The sequence below is a fragment of the Homalodisca vitripennis genome, chromosome 3 (assembly GCF_021130785.1).
Source record: "Homalodisca vitripennis isolate AUS2020 chromosome 3, UT_GWSS_2.1, whole genome shotgun sequence".
Taxonomy (NCBI): Eukaryota; Metazoa; Arthropoda; class Insecta; order Hemiptera; family Cicadellidae; genus Homalodisca; species Homalodisca vitripennis.
The window spans coordinates 54,594,421-54,615,288 of record NC_060209.1 but is presented as its reverse complement, the minus strand read 5'-3'; the positions used below and the strand labels follow the sequence as shown (position 1 = coordinate 54,615,288).

The 20,868-nt window shown below is 32.7% G+C and overlaps 1 protein-coding gene across 1 annotated transcript; it reads right to left on the bottom strand.

The window, feature by feature from the left end:
* Window positions 1-2,032: 2,032 nt before the first annotated feature.
* Window positions 2,033-20,209, bottom strand: LOC124356889 (protein TonB-like). The gene is made up of 2 exons (XM_046808167.1): window positions 20,000-20,209; window positions 2,033-2,392 (listed from the first exon to the last, which is right to left on the bottom strand). The coding sequence occupies exons 1-2, from the start codon at window positions 20,196-20,198 to the stop codon at window positions 2,103-2,105; spliced, it is 489 nt and encodes a 162-aa protein (XP_046664123.1). The 5' UTR covers window positions 20,199-20,209; the 3' UTR covers window positions 2,033-2,102.
* Between the last annotated feature and the right edge of the window lie 659 nt (window positions 20,210-20,868).

Below are 20,868 nucleotides of genomic sequence, written 5' to 3'. Positions count from 1 at the left end.
TTAACTTGTCATTTGTCGAGACATCAATTTAAACTTAGTATTTTATAGAATGCATGTTCATAAAATTACATTTTGTCGTAATTTTGCACAAATGCCTGTAGTCGCCATCTTGAAATATTCTATTGGTAGAGAGACTACAATTTTATTGGGGGAGAAATTAAGTAATGTATAAGTATTGCCTTAGTACCAATTCGAATTGGCTAGAAATTATGAAATTTTACCACTATTTCCGAAAAGTTAAATATATATTATTTCAACACTGCATCGTTTGAATTCAACAATTTACCGATACAGACACAATATTACAGTTCTTAAATATTACGTAATAATTGACAAGTTTTATTATACTTACATTTTTTTTTACTTCTCTTAAGCTCTTAAGTTGATCGTTCAAAATTTGGAAAAGGGATGATTATATATCAGTTTTGATTCGTGTTTTATCTTGTAAAGTTGTAAAACCTAATATTAACAACATTTTGCTATTTCGCATTGTTTTGCCAAACTTGATGTTTTTGTTTACAAATGTTATAGGTGTACTTTCAACCTCATTAAATTATTATCTACCAATTATTTGATACATTGAGTATAAAAGATATTTGTTAGGAATGTCTAAAAGAACGTTTACAAAACATACTGCTACTATAGAGGTCGCCAAATCTAGGGTTCAGAGGATTGAGAGAGATGAGAGCAGGTGGGACACAGATAACTATTTTCCTGGTACAGGAGTGGAGGGGGAATGGGCTATCTGGCTGCATTATCGCAGGAACGGCAGAAAACAGGAAAAGATCATGCTTAATGCGACCTACCGGTCAGCTATTAATAGGAGTATGTTTTTGTCTATGATATTATTTATTACAAACTAGCATTTACTCATGGCTTCACTCACAATTCCTCTGTATTGGATTTCATCGAACATTCCAAGTATTTGATTGAATAGTTCCAACTATTTCAGTATCACTGGAACTATTTTAGACCAATGTGAAGAATTCCCAGGATCGAAGTTCTTAGCGTTCTTAGTGAAAGAATTTATGATATAATACGGGGGAGTAAACATAGACGCAATGTCGAACCATGATCTTATGTCATTCAAAAATTGCTACACTAAGATGGGTTCTATAAAAGTCTTCAAATTTATAGTAACAATTAGACAAGTGATCTTGTCTAATCGTTTTTATATCTAATACTCAATGTTTGCCAGAAATATACTGTTAAAAGTAAACTTTTACTAAAACATAATTTTCTTATCTGGATATTTCCTTAGTCTTTGCTCAACAGCTGTGCAGAACAGGTTGAAATAAGAAGAGTTGTTATCAAGATTACACTATGCTTTCACACTATTTAATGTAAACAGATTGAAAATAGTAGTTAAATTACTTAAACATATGGTTGTGCTGTCACAAAACAATGTTCACACAGAACAGCAGGTTCTTTCAATTAATGACATGTTTTGGTGTTATGCAACATTAGAGGCCAAGATGAAACTTTCACTACCAGTGGGGAGTAGCCTGGAGGGTTTATCGAAATAAGAGTACGCCTATATCCTAACCAGGGACGCTAAGAATGTCCATGTAAAGTTTCTGAAGTTTACTCGTGAAAGCCAAACCAAGTCACTTTCGCATTTATAATATTAGGACATGAGAATGACGTTATACAAACACGAACATTTTATATTCATTTACTAATAGTATAAATCTGTAATATATTATCCACACTCTACGAATAAAAGTAAAGATCTGCTTTAAAAATCTGAATAAAAGTATGAGTATGAATATATAAAAACAGATTATTTAATTTGGATTATTAAATACAATACAAGTGTTCTTAAAATTACTTTCTTCTATACAACGAGTAAATGCTACATTTTATAATCTGACTTAATAAAAGTATCTCCTAGGAATGAATCCTTTTTTTCAATATAATGATAATCAGAAAGAATAAGCCACATACACTAATAGATAGATACAAACCGTATAAAGTTTGATTTAGTTTTTCGAAGGAAGATGGCTATCCAGGAGAATTAAAGAGACATTGATATATTCCAGGGCGGAAAATAAAACAATTTATTGGTAAAGCTTAGGAAACAGAAAACGTTAAATAGCTTCTTAGGCAGATGAGTAGTACGGCTTGGGTTCTTTGGACTCTGGAGGAGGGGTTTCAGGTTCTGGGGTTTCGGGTTCTGGAGTTTCGGGTTCTGGGGTTTCGGGTTCTGGAGTTTCGGGTTCTGGGGTTTCAGGTTCTGGAGTTTCGGGTTCTTCTTTGGGCATCTCATGTTCCATCGCCATCCATGTCTTGGCAAGCCGAGTTTCCATTCTTGTACCCTTGGGTGCATTGGGCACTGGCCCCTGGAGGCTACATCCAACGAAGAAGATGGCCACGATCAATATTAAGAACACTGAAATTTAAAATGTTCAGGTAATGGAATCGAGTTGTGCATATGATTTGTTTAAAATAAAAATAAGAAGGTTAAAAATAGAAGCCACAGTTGTTTCGTAACTATTTACTCGCTAACAAATATTTTAATTTATTGCTACGTTTGCAAAGCCATGCAATTATTCTGCAAAAGAAGCTTAGGCCTATATTTTTTCCTTAATGACGGCGAATGTCGAACCAAATTAAAAAGTATAATGAATATAGTTAAATACCATTGTGTTAATTTTGATAAACCCTTGTGATTTTATTATTGCAAGAAAATGTTTTAAAATAACATCCTGTACAATGTTAACAAATGGAGTGTTGCATAGCGGATGATCAATACTTTGGAAATTGGTTCAGGTCTTCAAAATGTGAAAATAATGAAATGGGATGTATTTCCGAAAATGAATTTATATCTATATACCAATATGTGTTTAAACTACAACAATGAAATGCGGTACTCATGTTGTGAAAATTCTTACATAGTTTGCAAAGTTATAGCGTTTCCTAATTTGTAATAAAGTTTTAACTGTCAATATAAAATTTCATGGACCTGAAGGAGTCCATAAAATAATACAGAAATAAATTAACATATTTTCTTATGTTAAGCAACAAATACAAAACTTTCATGTAGTCTGATATAGGTGAAATCTCAAAACAGAATAACCAGTATTGATGTATTTACTTTGCCGGAAACAAAATAAAATTGTCATTAAACATTTTAAATTCCTGAATGAATTAGATTATACTAGTATAGTTACGTCTGTTACCTATATATACTACATAAATAAAAAATTTCTAGCATCTAACCTATATTCACTTCTCTTGGATCTGTTGATATTTTTGTACGTACTATTGTATTGGAAAATAAACATGAAACTACAAACACAGTTTAATACTGCACATTAGAAACATTTTTACTAAGCTAATGCTCGTAAATGAAACTATTGATAGAAGAACTTTGATAACATCACTTCACATGATAACAAATCGATTACGCAGTAAAATTGTGTTAAAAATACAACTGTTAAAATGCTACAGTTTTATTTTGACATTTTTTGTTAGCAACAAGATTTTAAGCAGATCGGGACCTTAACAGCGCACAAAAATCTACCCCAACAGCATTCTAGGATTAATTAATTTAAATATTATTACCAAGGTATCCTGTTACTCACAAAAAAAGAAATGTTATTAATCAAATATGTATGTGAACTTTAACCTTAGACATTACAAAACACCCTTAACATGTCTTTTAAATGCGTTTTTCTGATGGCAAAAGACGCTTCAAGTGACACCCTGACCCTAATACAGACACCCTGATCGTTTTGATATGGTTTATTTCTATTTCAAAAATAATTGTATTTTTTTTAATAATTAAAAACTGTTACTGAAAAACAGAGCAATACATCCCTGAGTTTGGTATCCCTGTGATCTACATATTTCTGCCTAAATTATAACTATATGTTTTACAATTTATTCAGTTGTGGCATCAATTATTGACTTTTTCTTTGTTGCCACTTCCCAGTTTTCTGTACTGCCAAAATACAAAAGGACTTCCCCTATTCTTTGAGTTTTAACAGAGTTGTACACAGTGTACATTTCGAAAGGCACTGAAATTTTACTCTTGGTGCTGCAAATTTAGTTTACAGGTTTAACATTTGTATTTTTATCATAGTTAAAATTGTATGCTAGAACTCTACGCACCCTGAGTCGGCATTGAAAAAAAGTGATTTTGAAGTTTTTCTGAAGATTTTAGAAAAAAAGCCTTTAACTGTAAATATCTACCCCCCTATATGACTGCCTTTCACTTTAACACTTTCTAATAGATAGTTGATTGATTTTTGCTGGTTGCTACATTTTCAAATTTTCCCATAGTTTATTCAAAATTAAAATGTATTCGATAGAAATTAAAATATGTTTTCAAATTAGTACTACATGCTGTATAGTGATATATACTGTACATATTTTTTAATTGTTTAATATTATTATTTTTAACAATTATTTTACAGTTTTGGTAATTCTTTGTAAATAACATCAGGTTTTTACTTTTTTAACTAGTTGATTTTTTTTATATTCATAAAACTTAAAGAAACTCATTTTAGCTTACTTTTGTATGTAATAAAAAGTGGTAAAAATATATTTATGGACTTTTTACTAATAATTAGTAAATTGTATGGAAAACATGTCTCCATGAAACACTCAGGATGCAACATGTTCGTTTCTATTTTACATGGTTTTTTAAAATATAGCATGCGAAGAAGTTAACACAAGGCTTACTTACTCAAGAGTTTTAACATTGAGGTTAATATAAATTGATATATACAAACATAAATAATTACACTGAGCTACTAACGTATTTACTTACATTTCATGGTTGTTCGTTTTCAGTAGACAGTACTAACTACTGTACTTGACTACACGCAATGGTGGGGTAACCACAGTATATATTTGTGTGACTTAATTATTTTGAGTGTTTTTTTGTGTGAATATCACTGTCAGGTAATCAGTGTAAAAGATAATACGTAAATTGGATCATGGCTTAAAGTTGCTCAAATGTGCATTACTACATCACTAACTCCCACTGGGTCATGGCGCGCAAACTAATGAACTTTTTTTACTCTTTCACGCTCTTTATCTCTTGGTTAAACGCTTTTCCTTAAATTAACAACTCATATCCATCGTAAACCTTGAATGCTTCGTAAAAATTAGTTTGGGAACATGAGGATACTTTTACAACGTTCAAGTTAATAACTTACAAACAAAATCGTGTAGCTAGGTAATTGGAATTATAATTAAATTTAGTTTTCATATATTTAAATTGAAAAATACTTGTCTGAACTGAATAATTTTGAACGTTAATTTTTAGAAATATTTATTAAACAGCCTTTTAAGATCTTTACATTTGTTTGTTTTCAGATTCGTGATCTTATAAAATTAAACACTTGATATTGCAACAGTAAAACAATGTTTCAATTTAAACGTTTTCCGATAAATATTTGATTTATTTTTATCTTTTGTTTAATTTTATATGCTTTAAGAATGTGTGCTACAACGAATCGTTCCATCTACGCTTTGTCAGATATAAACAATACAATCAAGTGATGGAAATGCCAGGACATTGTTTGGTACAAGTAGAGTGGTAGTAGTGATCGAATGCAATATAACAACCAATACAAATTAACAATTTAATTCACAAAAATAAATACAGATACAGCACAAGATGAACTTAGTGGTTACAAAGACTGAAACAAAAATATCTGAATTCCACATTATAATTGAAGGTGAAGTTCACTGATTTGTATTAACGACACGACAGGACCTTCTTTAACGTGTGGTTGTCCGTATGTACGGTGACTGTTGGAAGCTCGTACATGGTGCATACCCTTCCGATTGATCCCTTGAAGAGCTCTAACGATTTTAGGGTCTAAAAGTAAAAGGTCAGTCCGTCTATATGTCTGTCTGTGTGTGCGGTAAATCTCGCGTCACGTACTGTTCGGCTCATCGATACGTTGTGCATTATTATATTGAAAATCATAACAAATATAATTTTCAATAGAAACAAGTAAATTGTAACAGTTAACTATTATATTAAGTTATTTAGTGAATGACAACGGAATCTTGTGTTGATAAGGCAAGACGGTAAGCATTGGGTTTGTTTAAAATGATATGGTATCATGAGATATTGCCAGATCATATAAAAAAATATATTTAATTGCATTATCGTACTTGATCATTTTCGATTAAACCGTTTAATATGAATCTAATCACGTTTCATAGCCCTTAATATTGACCATGAAAAACGTATCATACTTCTTCAATCAATATTGACTGGTTTTAATCTGGACTAATTGACTGGAGTTGATCAGGTTTTGATAGAGTTATACTAAAGGTTGATCATACATGGTTGAACATGTTTAATTTGAGACTGACGAGTATGTAATACAGCTCAATGAACTTTATGGTGGAAGGATGCATATTCTATTCTAATTTCCTTCACTAGATATGTAGAATTTATTTTCTACATTATAGTCTGATGGCACACGAAAAACCCGGAAGTAAGGAGCGCCCAATGTAGTAATAGCCTTATTGTACTCTCCTTTATATCCTTTCACACAGGCACACTATACACAAACATTAAACACACCATACGACACTAATATAACACGATAATAAAACGTGTGATGGGGATATACACATAAATTATACGTACCATCAATAAAATGAATCACTATCTTATTTGGAACCCTGCATCGTTGTATTGTCATATCGACAATATCCACCTTTTTGCATTTTTCAAACACGTGAAATATCGGAAAACCGGTGCAGCACTTTGAAGTGTAAGGCCAATATCCACCCTGAGAACATTAGAATATCCGCACCTGCTACACGTACCGCAGCGGTCATTCAAGGTTACTCTTGCACGGTCCCGTGCTGCAGCCGCGGTCTGGCTTCAATATAGTATTTATTGTTCGCGTGTATTATTTCTGACCTTCAGCAAATTGCAGCGTGATAGACTTCAGGCTAGCCAGTTCCCCTTTGTAGACAGACCAAACCAGTCGTAAATAACCGAGGTAAGGTGAACCGTAAGTAGTCTTCACCACAGTACCCTTCTTTACATTTCATACATATCTTTCAATACTAAATAGTTGTTGGAGGTAATTAATATTCTAATGAAAGTCACACCGACAGCAACAAATTTATTAAATATACAAATATTAAATGTTGAGTGTTTAGTTTTAAAAAAACAAGAATAATCTGCATTAAAAAAGAAATAATCCAAATAAAAATATAACAATCATATGTAAATAAAAATAGTCCTTCTTCTTCATTAAGAACAAATAGGTATTTTGTGAAAGCAGAAATATTAATAATTTATCTCTTATGGAATTTACACGTAATCAATATCTCCAAAGCAGTCCAACATACACAATTGTTTATTGCAAGTTTAAGAAATGTAAATAGCATCCCAGAACTCTTTTAACTTGTTCTCAAAGTACTTATATAACTGAGGTATGAATAACAAAATAACTGCCACCGTTGTGATTGTTATTGGAACGAAATAGCGTACCAAGTTGATCAATGAACGTGGCCGAAATATATGATCAATTTCTGTACAAAGTTTAAATTTGTTTCAACATTATTTTCACTAGTTCTAGGTGATCGAGAAATTCTTATAGACTTACACGTAATTGGTACGTTGAAAAGCGTTCAAGATGCAAACATTGATAGTAAAAAAGGTGTAGATAATGTTATGAGCATATAAGAACTTTTTATATTTTATTTAGTTGCTTATATTACGGAATTTTTAAAGTTTAAAAGGCCACTATATAGGAACTAACTTAGCCGCAATATTTGAAAGATAATTTTAACACCAAGGTTCAACCTTTCTTGGCCTTTTTTGAAGCATTTGTCGTTCCATAAATCGTGTTGTACAGCAGGTATTTACATATATGTACAACTCTGTAACGGAAGATGGTTTTATGCCTTGGGGTTATGTTTGATGAAGTTATAAATGGAAATTTTCCTCAAATGCTACCAAGTGAACAGATTACAACGGGCTGACTTTGTTCATAACGACCACCTAAAACAAAATTTCACCTTATTACGTAATAAAGCTTTACGTACACTACTTTTCAGAACTGTGACAGGATTGTTAAATATAATTTTTACATCGGTTGCAGAGCGCATACGTAAAATTACAACGTGAACCTTATTAGTACACTGAAACAAATGTTATTGATTTTATTTTAATTTTATTCTTAAACGATCGTTTAGGATACTCTGCCCGTGTTTCTATCTAGAAAGTGAGTTAAGTTGTTTAAAGTTTCAAATCAGCGTAACTCCAACCCTTGAAACACAGTGTTATACTGTTTGTAACATAACGATGGCAAATGTACCAAATCCTATTATTCTTTCCAGCCCTCCAACGTAAATAACAAACGTTAAACAAAGACGTGATGTTATAATATTCGCCGTGTACCCCAAAATGAAATCACTGCCATTCGACCCATATCTGTTTAAGATAACTTAAAAGTTAACATAGTTTATAATATGAACAACTTTGAGGGATGCAATGTCAGTGTTCTAGTAGGGTTTAACATTTCCAGAACATTGGCCTATGAGTCGTACAGCAGTGCAACATGTTAGCAAACGAGAATCGAATGGGCAAGTCACTTAAGTTACGGATTTCCACGAAAGTAATCACGCGACAATTACAGTTTCTAGAATGGCAAAAAGTAATTTCACTTATTTTTTATCACTGTTTTGTTCTAGAACCCTGGTGAAATAAGTGGTTAAGCATTAGATGGTTTAATCCTTACTAGTGCAATCTAAAATAAAAATTAGATAGAAACTTTGTCTTTGCAATCTGCATAACACTACTGATCAAGCATTGTATAATTATTCAATACTAGCTGTTGCCCGCGGCTTCGCACGCAATCTTTAGAACCGAAGTCCTTATATTACTTATTAAAATCAGTTATGATGTAATATGATGGGAGTCCTATACAAATTTTAAAACGTAAGTAGACATACATCAGGTAGATATTATTTAAGTTCATGGTACATAGTATCAGAGTTTAACTTAATTATTGTATCATGTTTGGCACGTGTTGGAGCACTTCTGGTTCAAATTAATTAAATAGGCTACATAACGCCACAGCTGAATCTCCCTTGTCATCCCGATCAAGAAAACACAAATCTCGAATCACACAGGTTTCGGAAACTTACTTTGGTCAAAAAGCGTATATTTCCAGTCCTTGTCATATATTTCAGGTCTAAGATATTTCCAGCACCATAGTAGAGTTTGCCTTGTTGTTCTGACGAAGAAAAAATATATTACTTACGTAGGACCGAGATGCCTACTTCGATTAAAAAGTGCCTACTTAAGACCGTTTAAATTCACTTACCTACTATGTCATAGTTTAGCTTGCCATATTGCCTTGATCAAAATACTATATAAGTTCGATTATCTAGTCCTCGGAAATCTATTTTGGTCAAACTCTTGTTGACAAAGTTGTTTGCCTTGTCCTGATGAAGAAAATATACACATAAGTAGAACTGAAAAGCCTATTACGACCTAGGGGGAAGTCCTACCTACTTCTTATGTACTTTCGGTATAAGGGAGAAATCCTTATTAAGGTAATGCAACATACCAAAATAATCGTTATTAAAGTTTTGCGTTATACCAGTCTTGCTTTTTGGACTGTAGCCAGGAAAACAATGAATCGTTGAGGCATGTTAGTGTTCATTTCTCTGTTTTCCATAAGCCACTGTTAAAATGCAATATCACAATGTCAAGGAAGCCCACCAGTAGTAACTTATGTGAAAACATTCATAACTTTGTTCATTAAGGTTGGTTACATAACAATGTTTAAATAATATTTAAAATGCATTAGATTATTTAAATCCATCACACTGGCACAATCTGGATTAAAATTTATATATTAACTTCATATTTACTATCTGCATTACACTACTGATAAATTACCGTTTTCTTAATATTTCATCAAATTTAAATGTAAACATATGTTTCAGCCAATTTGTCGACATAAAACTGAAGGTTTGAACAGCTGTTTAGTGCTGGTTTAATTTGGATTATGAAACGTAAAAACTAATTTTTTTCTGAATTTCAAAATATTCAAGGTAGGTAACTATTCTTATATTTTGCTTCATAAAAACCTTCCATGGATTTCAATGAACATTTTACAAAAGGAATTAACCCAAGTGGTCCAGTCGTTCTCAAGATTTGCGCTTAGCAACTCATTTTGTGATTCTTTTTTATTTATAAAGTTAAGATGTAATGTATTAGATGATTTTAATTCTTCACTGGCGCAATCTGGAGTAAAATTTATATATTAATGTTTTATTTACTATCTGCATTACACTACCGATAAAGCACTGTTTACTTATTATTGATAAAATTTAAATGTAAACAGATGTTTCAGAGAGTTTGTCGAACTATAGCTGTCAACAGCTGTTTAGTGCCAGTTTAATTTGAATTATGAAACGTAAAAAAATTTTTCTGAATTTCAAAATATTCCAGATAACTTTTCTTAACTTTTTTCCATAAACACCTTCCTCGTATTTCAATGGATATTGTACAAAAATAATTAATCGAATTGGTCCAGCCGTTATCAAGATTAGCGCTTACCAACACATTTCGCATTCAATTTTATTTATAAGAATAAGATAATATTTTATCAAATTTAAATCTAAGCAAATGTTTCTGCCACTTTAGTGAACTTCATCTGAAAGTGCTAACAGCTGTTTAGGGTTAGTTAACTTTTGATTATTTGGATTACGTGTCGTAAATATAATTATTTTCCAGAATTACGAAAATATATTCTGATAGACTTTTCCAATGTAACTCTAATTTTAACCCCTTCTTGGACTTTAACAAATATTTTAAAACCAAATTTAGCCAAATCGGCACAGCCGTTCTCGAGTTTTAGTAAGAACAAACGTTTCACACACACACACACACACACACACACACACACACACACACACACACACACACACACACACACACACACACACACACACACACACACACACACACACACACACACACACACACACACACACACACACACACACACACACACACACACACACACACACACACACACACACACACACACACACACACACACACACACACACACACACACACACACACACACACACACACACACACACACACACACACACACACACGCACGCACGCACGCACGCACGCACGCACACACACACACACACACACACACACACACACACACACACACGCACACACACACACACAGCCTTACTTATTGAAAAAAAAAAAAATATATATATATATACAAGCTACCACTACACCACAGAGCCCTTACTTTTACGATTTAATTGTTTTGTACTTGGCGCACTCACCCGGCAAGTGAGAGATCCGGGTTCGAGTCGCGGCGGAGCAATTACTTTTTTATGATTCAATGTTTATTGAAATTAAATCAGGCTTTTGCCATTTACACAACTTTAATTTGTGCACAATATAAGATGAGTGGTACTACATAGCAGGTACAAACGTCCTCTTATACATTCCACAATAACAAAAAATACTTCAAGAAACGTTTCAGCCATTTTCTTTTACAACAAACTAAATAAAATGTTTTCTAGTAGCCTAATTATAATAACCGGTCTTGACACACTTACAATGACTAGCTTTGCCAAGTAAGCATCCGCCTCATGCAATGTGGTAATACAATAATCAGTACCGTACCTAGTATTGGTAATGGGGGGGGGGTGCGAGGGGGGTTAGGATTATAAACCCATCAATTCATATTTCTTGGGAGGAAATGAGTATATTAACATTTTTTTTAACAACATACATATATACCGAATTAATAAATGTTTTTAAAATGTGGACCAATACTAACATAATAATAATAATAATAATCTCTTTATTGCATTCTTTTAACAATTTTTTACATCGTATCGCAATCGTCAACAGTTTTTATAAGTCCATTTACACGAGATCATCCACACATTCACACAACCTCACACTCACAATTCTTGCAATCATTCAGGTCACAATCGCATTGACCTCAGATCCAGCAATCTCAAATATCCCAGCGGCTTGACATGAATTCATCAACAGAGTAGAAAGCCTTGGACTCCAAAAGGAGCTTGAGACGCGTTTTAAATTGATTTTGATTATTGGAAATTTTGATTTCTTCAGGGAGCCTGTTGATTAATCTGACACCAACTTCTTGCGGTAGATTTTGCGCTAATGTCAATCTGTGTTGATGCGTGCGAAAGTTGTCCCTGCCTCTAGTTTCATATTGATGAACGTCCCCGCCACGAATCAAAGTGCACCTTGATCTGCAGTACACGATCACCTCAAAAATATAGAGGCAAGGCAAAGTCAGCAATCTCAACTCCCCGAAAGATTCCCTACACGACTCTCTATAATTTAAATTTTTAATGATTCTGACAGCTTTTTTCTGGAGTCTAAAGACGCGCTCCATTTTGTTTTTTGCACAACTTCCCCAAAGTCTTATCCCATACGCAAAATGAGCATGGATTAGGCCATAGTAGGCCATTTTTAAAACTTCTGGGGAACAAAATTTTGCTAGATTGCGCAGAGCATATATACCTGAGGTAGCTCTAGCACAGACCCTGTCAACATGATCGCTCCAGGTCAGTCTTTTGTCTAGAATCATTCCTAAAAAGTTTGTGGAGTTATTTTCTTCGAGAAGGTCGTCATCTATAAATACGGCCGGACGCACCACTCGATCATGCTGACGAAGGCCGAAATTTACTACGATTGTTTTTGACTGATTTGTTTTCAGATTCATTTAAGTGAAATACTGAATGCAAGTGTTCAGTTCCATGAATGAGGTGATTTCTAGTTCTTCTATTGATTTAATTTTAAAACAAAGAGTTGTGTCATCGGCATATTGAACCAGTTTTCCATGCTGGATAACTGAATTCAATCCGCCGACATAAATTAAAAACAGGAGAGGCCCAAGGATAGAACCCTGAGGAACACCGTGGGCTATTTTAATTTTGTTTGAAATGACGCTCGAAATCTCCACGCACTGATGTCGATCCTTAAGGTAAGAACCGATCCATAAGTGATGGACACCCCGAATGCCACATTTCTCCAACTGGTGCAACAGTGTCTCGTGGTGCACGCAGTCAAAGGCTTTGGACAAATCGAGAAATATACTAAGCACATGCTCTCGTCTATCCAAACCATCGACAACATTGTCCAAAAGGTTGTTCACAGCGTCAATTGTGGATTTGTTTTTTCTAAATCCAAATTGTTCTGGATTCAGAATTTCGAATTCTTCCAGAAAGCTTTCAAGCCTTTCGTAGAAAAGTTTTTCAAAAACTTTACTGAAAACTGGAAGAATTGATATTGGACGATAATTGCTTGTAAGACAAGGATCGTCCTTTTTGAAAATTGGGGTGATCTTGGCCGTCTTTAAAGAGATGGAAAACTTCCAGTCTCCCATGAAAAATTGATCAATTTTGTTAGAGGACTCAAAATATGCTTGAAGCATCGTTTGAGTAGCCATACTGACATCCCGTTGGCGTCACCGGTCTTTTTTGATTTCAGTCTCTGTATGACACGTGCTACCTCCTCTTCACACACAGGAGCCAAAGCCATGGACGCAACTGGTCCCCCAGTCTCTTCTCCGTGAGACTGAGGATTCTTAAATGACGAATTCGTAAAAGCAACGGTTGAAAAGTATTTGTTGAACTCGTTTGTCACTTTTAATTTATCTTCAACAATTTCATTATTAATTTGGATTGCAATAGATTTGGAACACTTCTTGGAACCTCCATCTCGAGAAAAGTTATTAATTATTTTCCAAGCCGTTTTGTAACATGTAATGAAGTAATTATAATTAAACTGTACAGTGTGTACTTCCATAAACGTAACATATCAGTTGTTTAACATTCTACGTATGACCTGAAATCCGCAAAGTCTAAACTCACTAACTGATCAAGTCACTAGTTTTAAATTTACACGTCTATTTATTAAACTACCATAAAATAAAAAGATTGTTGAAATTTAAATTATGGTTTTCAACTAATTTATAAATGTAGTAAACAAATATGCAAAACTTAGAAGTCTTTTGAAGAAAATGGTGATAACTTGGTCTAACCCAACCAGTATTTTCTATTAACTGATGAAAGAAAAGTCACAATTATCCAATAATTTTACGTTTATTCTTCCTAATACTATATAAACATTGATGAGTACCGGTTTTTTCCATATGGATTCTGGATTATTTATGTGTAATAAAACTGTGTATAATAATAGTGAATAAAAATTAGACTAAGCTATAATGGAATTTAATGAGATTTTAATTTAAAAGAGAGTTTTATGAATTAATAAAATTAATACTGAATGTTTGTAATTTTTATATTATTAGTCTTTTACCTTGTCAAAACTACCCTCATAATAATTTACACATGTATGAAGAATTCCCCAATCAATCAACACCAAAGTAGGTTATCGTGTGATTACAGAATCACATTGATATTATTGATATATATATATATATATTATATATATATATATATATATATATATTATATTGAATTGAATTGAATTGCGTTTATTCAAGAAATTATACATTTCTGAGGCCCCGCTAAGTACAATACTTGTCAGCGGGAACCTATATAACTATATTTAACTACAGTTGAGATACATAATTACATTTAATTATCTTTCAGGTCCTTAACGTAGTATTTTTAATTTAATTGTGGTGAACATTGGTATATAATATACATACAACAGTGAAATTATTAATTTGGAGTGATTAAAAAATATTGTCTGATTATGACTATAAGTTAATACAATACATCATTCCCATAACACTGTTAAATATTTAGAACATTCTGTTGATTAAGCTTTTAGATAAACTGAAAAGTTGAAGAAAAGTAAATAAATTGGGTGAATAGGTCGATGGTATTGACCGTGGCGAATAGTCAAAAGACTCGGTCAACTAAGTAACTCATTAGTCTTATCAGTTATTACCCATTCCTATCCATTTGTGTAATAACCATTAAAGATATTGGGTTATCGGAAGAGGTAGACAAATATTACGTACAATTCAAACATGTTTTCAAAAACGATTAATTTCCGTGCATTGGGCAAGAACCAACAGTCATGTCGTGTAGCCTACATACAGACGGATCGAGGTGAATTAATATGATATAAATGTGGTTCTTACAACTGTTACAGCTATTCTAATTTATTTATTTTATAGAAATTATGTATATCAAATTTATTCATTCTTACTTAATAACTTTTCTTCGCATACAAGTATTTGAACATATGCTGGCGTACTGTGTGTCGGTTATGTCTTTGTTAAATGTTGTGTAAAGTGTGATTGAAATTATTCAACTGTGTAAGTGAAAATTTGGATATTCTATTTTCCAGGTAAATAACATTATCTTGATAACTATGATATTGCCCCTAATAACTTACATTTAATACTAGATATAATATAAATTATTTTGTTATATATTAAAGCTACACTCTTAGTTATATTTACATTCAGTGCATAGAATAAATAAAAATTCAAGCAACTCTCAATCTGGCAGGTCTTAGCAAACTTTCTATATTAGTCGTTTATAACAACAGATAGTAACCGAGTACATAAATTCATTTCTAATATAAGCTCAAATAATTAAACACAACTAGTAATTGTTATATCCTTTAGTAGACATAGTGTACCAGAAACACTACATACAGCACAATGGAGATTACCTCTAGAACCATTAAAATATGCATTCCTTATTAAAATGGTAAGCACCGGTTGAGTACTTTACCGGTTGATTTACTTGATGTATTATCAAAGTGATATACTGTGCAGTATTAATGGAACACCAGTAGCAAATTGCAATCATCAGTTTTACGTAAAGTTCAGATTACCTTATACCTAGTCGATTATTCAATATGTTCATTAAAGTGTGAAATAAGCAAAAATATATTATTTAAGTTATAAACAGAAAAAAAAAAACAATAATAAAAATCCATCCCTGAGGATAACAGAAGTCTAGAGAGATATAATTGAATTAATTAGTAAACAAATAAAGATATCTTATTAAACTGTACACATAACATAAAAAGAAAGCAAAACATTTCTCTGACAGATATATAATCAAACACTTGTAGATAGGTCTTGTATTTTATAGATATTATTTGTAATGAGTAAAATTATATATAAATAATACTTAGTAAACATGACAATAATAAATAACAACAGTGATCTAAACTAATGAACATAGAAAAACATCAATACAACTACAGGAATACATCTTTGGCATTAACAGTTCTTAAAAATATGAAATAAAACAATATTATAGTGAAAAAAAACAACAACAAGGTCCATAAAGTATCAGGAAATTTTCAGCCTTACCATTAATATGTGTGAACTAACCAATTATATACAGATTTTTTAAATTTTGTAAAATTATTTTCATTGTAAATGTGGTTAGGCAAGTTGTTGTAAAGAGTAGGCACAATAAATTCCACCAGTCTCTTCCCAAAATCCGTTTTTATGTAAGGAACAATTAGTTTTTTGTGTTTCTTAAATTTGCAGATGTAGTATTAGAGTTTACCATCATGTATTCGTCATTACCAAAGTATCTCACGTATATCGTATATTTATAAAAATCTTGAGGGGTTAATGTATTCGCCCTACGTAGATTGCTAATATTTATATCATCTGGGCTGCGTGTAAACATCAGCTGTAGACTCCTGTTTTGAAGTTGGCAAATCTTATTCAAATGGCAATTCGCTGCTGACCCATACAGTTGTATTCCATATCTAATAATAGACTCAATTAATGCTTTATATATGGATATTTTACATTCTAAATTAATGGTGTTTTTCAATCTATAAAACGCAGTCATACATGACAACATTTTCTTTTGAATTTTTTCAGTATGTTTTTTCCAAGTAAGACCACTGTCAATTATTATTCCTAAATAACTGCAATCTTCTACCAGTTCTATTTCTTTGCAACTGCATACTGTTACTATTCCATTTGTTGAATTTCTAAAATTTGGACAGGAACACTTGTGATATTTTATTACTGGATTTATTGCTACATTTTTATTTCTCAAGTGAATGTGCATCATAACCGTCTTCTCCGAGTTCACGATCAGTTCCATGTCATGAAACCATTCACAAACCCGGCCAAAGTCGGCCTGCAACATGGATTGAGCTGTCGGCAAGCAATGATGACTTGCTACTAGTAGCAAATCATCAGCATAGGCCCATAATTTTACATGTTTTACAGTTTCAAACACTTTATTAAGGTAAATATTAAAAAGTACTGGCCCAAGATTGCTACCTTGGGGCACCCCACAAGTATTTGTTTTGTAAGTGCTAAATATGTTGGAAATTTTAACTGTAAACATCCGATTTTTCAAATAGGACTGGAACCATTGCAGCTGCAAACCAACCACCCCAATGCTTTTCAGTGTCTCAGCTATTTTGCAATAATCAATTGTGTCAAATGCCTTTGACAAGTCAATAAATAGGCACAGTACGTGACATCCTTTATATAATTGTTTATTAATATATGTACCAAATACATGTAAGAGATCTTCCGCTCCTTTGCCTTTTTGAAATGCAAATTGGTTTTCATTAATTAAACTACATTCATTAAGATATTTATTTAATTTTCCGATAATGAACATCTCAGTTATTTTTTTTATGCTTGAAAGCAAGGCAATCGGACGGTAATTAATATAGGCCTCTCTGGGCCCCTTTTTGTATATTGGTCTAACTATGGAAGTTTTTAAGTTTTCTGGAAATACCCCCGTCGAAATCGATATATTTATAGCTTTGGCCAGAACAGGAGCCAAGGATGCAGATATACTTTTCAGATCTTTATACCTGATCCCGTCTATTCCTGGAGCTTTGTGCTCATTACAGTTATCAATAATACGTTTAATCTCTGTTGCAGTTGCCTTAGGTATATAGAAACTATGTTTTGCATTGTTACACGTACCAGTAAATTCTTTATTAGCACAGTGATGTTTAATTTTCATCACCCCTGTATCAAACTGGTTGGCAAATCCGTTAGTTATATTTTGTACAGAGTCTGATATGGAACCCATTATTTGGTTATCGGAATTTTTATCTTTCAATCTGCCCAATAGTTTATTTACTCCATTCCATAGTTTCCTAGGGTCACTTTTAGTGTTCTGAAAATAATGTTTATAGTACTCATTTTTTCTTTTTGAAATTTCACTATTTACTCTATTTCGAAAGCAATTGTAGTTCCTCCTATAAACTAGATTTGTAGGATTCGCCTTCGATTTTCTAAATAGCCTATCTCTTTCCTTTGTCAGGTCTCTCAGGTCATTAGTCATCCACTCTTTACTTTTTCTTGTCCTATTTTTAATTTTTTTATTGTTTTGGGGTTTATTTATAACCTTACATTTATCGTATAATGCTTTCAGATTGTTGATTATATAGTTATAGGCCATATCTGAGTTCTCTATAGGCATATTTAATAAATCAATGTTAACTAATTCTAATTTCAACCTAGTTTCATTTATATTATCTATTTTGGGCAAAGATGCACTACAGTTTGTGATGGATTGCACAAATTTGAGTTTTACACCAACAGGATAGTGATCCGAAATTTTAGACCTAATAACGCCTCCAACAATTTTCTCGAAAGTAGAAACTTTTCTAATAAATATATGGTCAATGCAAGATGAACATAATATTTCACCTCTAAATTCTTCCCTAGTATTGTCGTAAATTACTCTATCCAGTCCCTTCGACAATAACATCGTTAAATAATCTAAAGCAGAATTCTTCAGGTCACCATTAATATTAATGTTTGTGTCCCCAATCATAATTATATTCCCATTATGATAAATTTTATCCAACTTAATTGATAATTCGTTCACAAAATAACCTACGCTAAAACCTGTGCTCTGAGTTGGAGGCCTATAAAGAGCTAGAATCTGCAAATTGCAACTAAAATTATTTCCGTAAGTATGTAATGACCCAGCAATGTTTTCAAATGATTCTGTATGAATGTTAAATTCGGTAAATTTAAGTTTTAAGGTATTATAAAATAAGGCTAAACCTCCTCCTCTTTTACCCACCCTACATGCACTAATTCTGCAGAAGTTATCAATGTTAAATTTGTCTATCTCAATTTCGTCACAAAATATCTCTGATAAAATCAGCACATCGAATGTATCAGAAAAGATGTTTAATTCTAACATGAGTAAATCCCAGTTTTTCTTTATGGACCTTATGTTAATGTGTACAATGGAAATACCCGTAAAATCACTATTGCTACTATTGCAACCAGAAAACCACTCACCAAAACTATTATAGTTTGCAAAGCTTATATTACTATCTAAATCTATTTCTAAACATTGTGCCACTTGTACAAGATAGGCTAAACATATTTATTGGAGAATTTATTCGTACCTTTTTACACTCCTATCTTATTAAGATCATCTAGGCTTTTAATAACCACTATGTTTTTGTCGTTTTCATGTCTTTTAACTAGGATTTTTCCGTTCTGAAACCACACGAATTTAAAGTTGTGAAGTTTAGCTCGAGCTTTAGTCTCTCTCAACAGGCCCTTGTAGAAATAACTCAAATTCTCGTTAAAGAAGATCTTATTGCCGGTATTATTTTCCGAAAGACGAGCCCTTTTCCCTTTCTTCAGCCATATGTCGCGATCAACATTTGACACAAATTGCACAATGATAATGGGTGGTTTACCATCTAACCTTTTCTGAAGTCTATGTAGCTTATGTATTTGTTGTGAAACAAAAGGGACACCAATTTCACTCGCCAAGTCTTTTACCACTTGAGTAGTATCTTCTTTTTCTAATACTCCCCCTCTTACGGGTACTCCCTGTATTTCGAGGTTAACACGGCGACCGTATTGTTCGAGATCATTAACCCTATCAGTGAGAGCTGTAATAGAGCCTTCACTTATATTTAGCCTTTTCTTAACCTCAACTACTTCATCCCTTAGTTCCTTATTTTCTTTTCTTAACTGCCTGATTTCTTCCAGCAAGGTATCGTACTTACTTGTCATAAACCATAAGGAGTTCTTGATCTGCTCAACGGATGGAATGATGTCCATAAGACTATCAAGTTTACTAGCAATATCTTGTGTCACTAACTCATCTTCCTGAGATTGGCTAGTCTTCTCCTTCCTTCTGCAAGAAGAGCATGCCCATTTTCCTTGACCGACCTTACCCAAACCCTTCCAAGACTGAGATTTCATGCTACACTCTTCAAAATGATAACCTAGGTGACATAACCTACAAATGGCATAGTCACCATCAGTTAGAAGGCTATTTTTGCATTTACCGCAATTTGGGTTAGCCCCATCGTTAGGCATTGTAGAATATGTTAATTATGAACGAAACAAGTAATTAAAAACTATATATCGCACAAAAAACTCATTAAGTTTACACAAAATGCGGGAGCACAGATCCAGACAATCACCAGACAACCAATGCCGGTGATAAATATATATATATATATATATTAACCTTCAATAAGAATTCTTCAAATGTATTAAACAGTTTCTATATTTCGGCTTAAGCCATCTTTAGGAAATTACAAAAATATAAATAGGGCTACAGTATAAGAACAGAATAAACATAAAACATCAACACAGAAAATAAATATATATTTGGTTCCCAAACGGCATAGTGTCAAATGTTGCTATCCATAATTAATATTTTATTTTATACACATTTTTTAATAAACATACGCTTTAAAAAGTAACAGAATTGCCAATTAGAAAGTCACAATTATCCATAAACAGTCCCAAATTCGAAGTCTAGCAGAAAGCTCACAACGCCTAGACACGATAGTTGGTATTGCAATATAACAACAGGACTGTACTAAATAGTGGCATTAAAATTGTAGGTGCTTATCGGACTGTT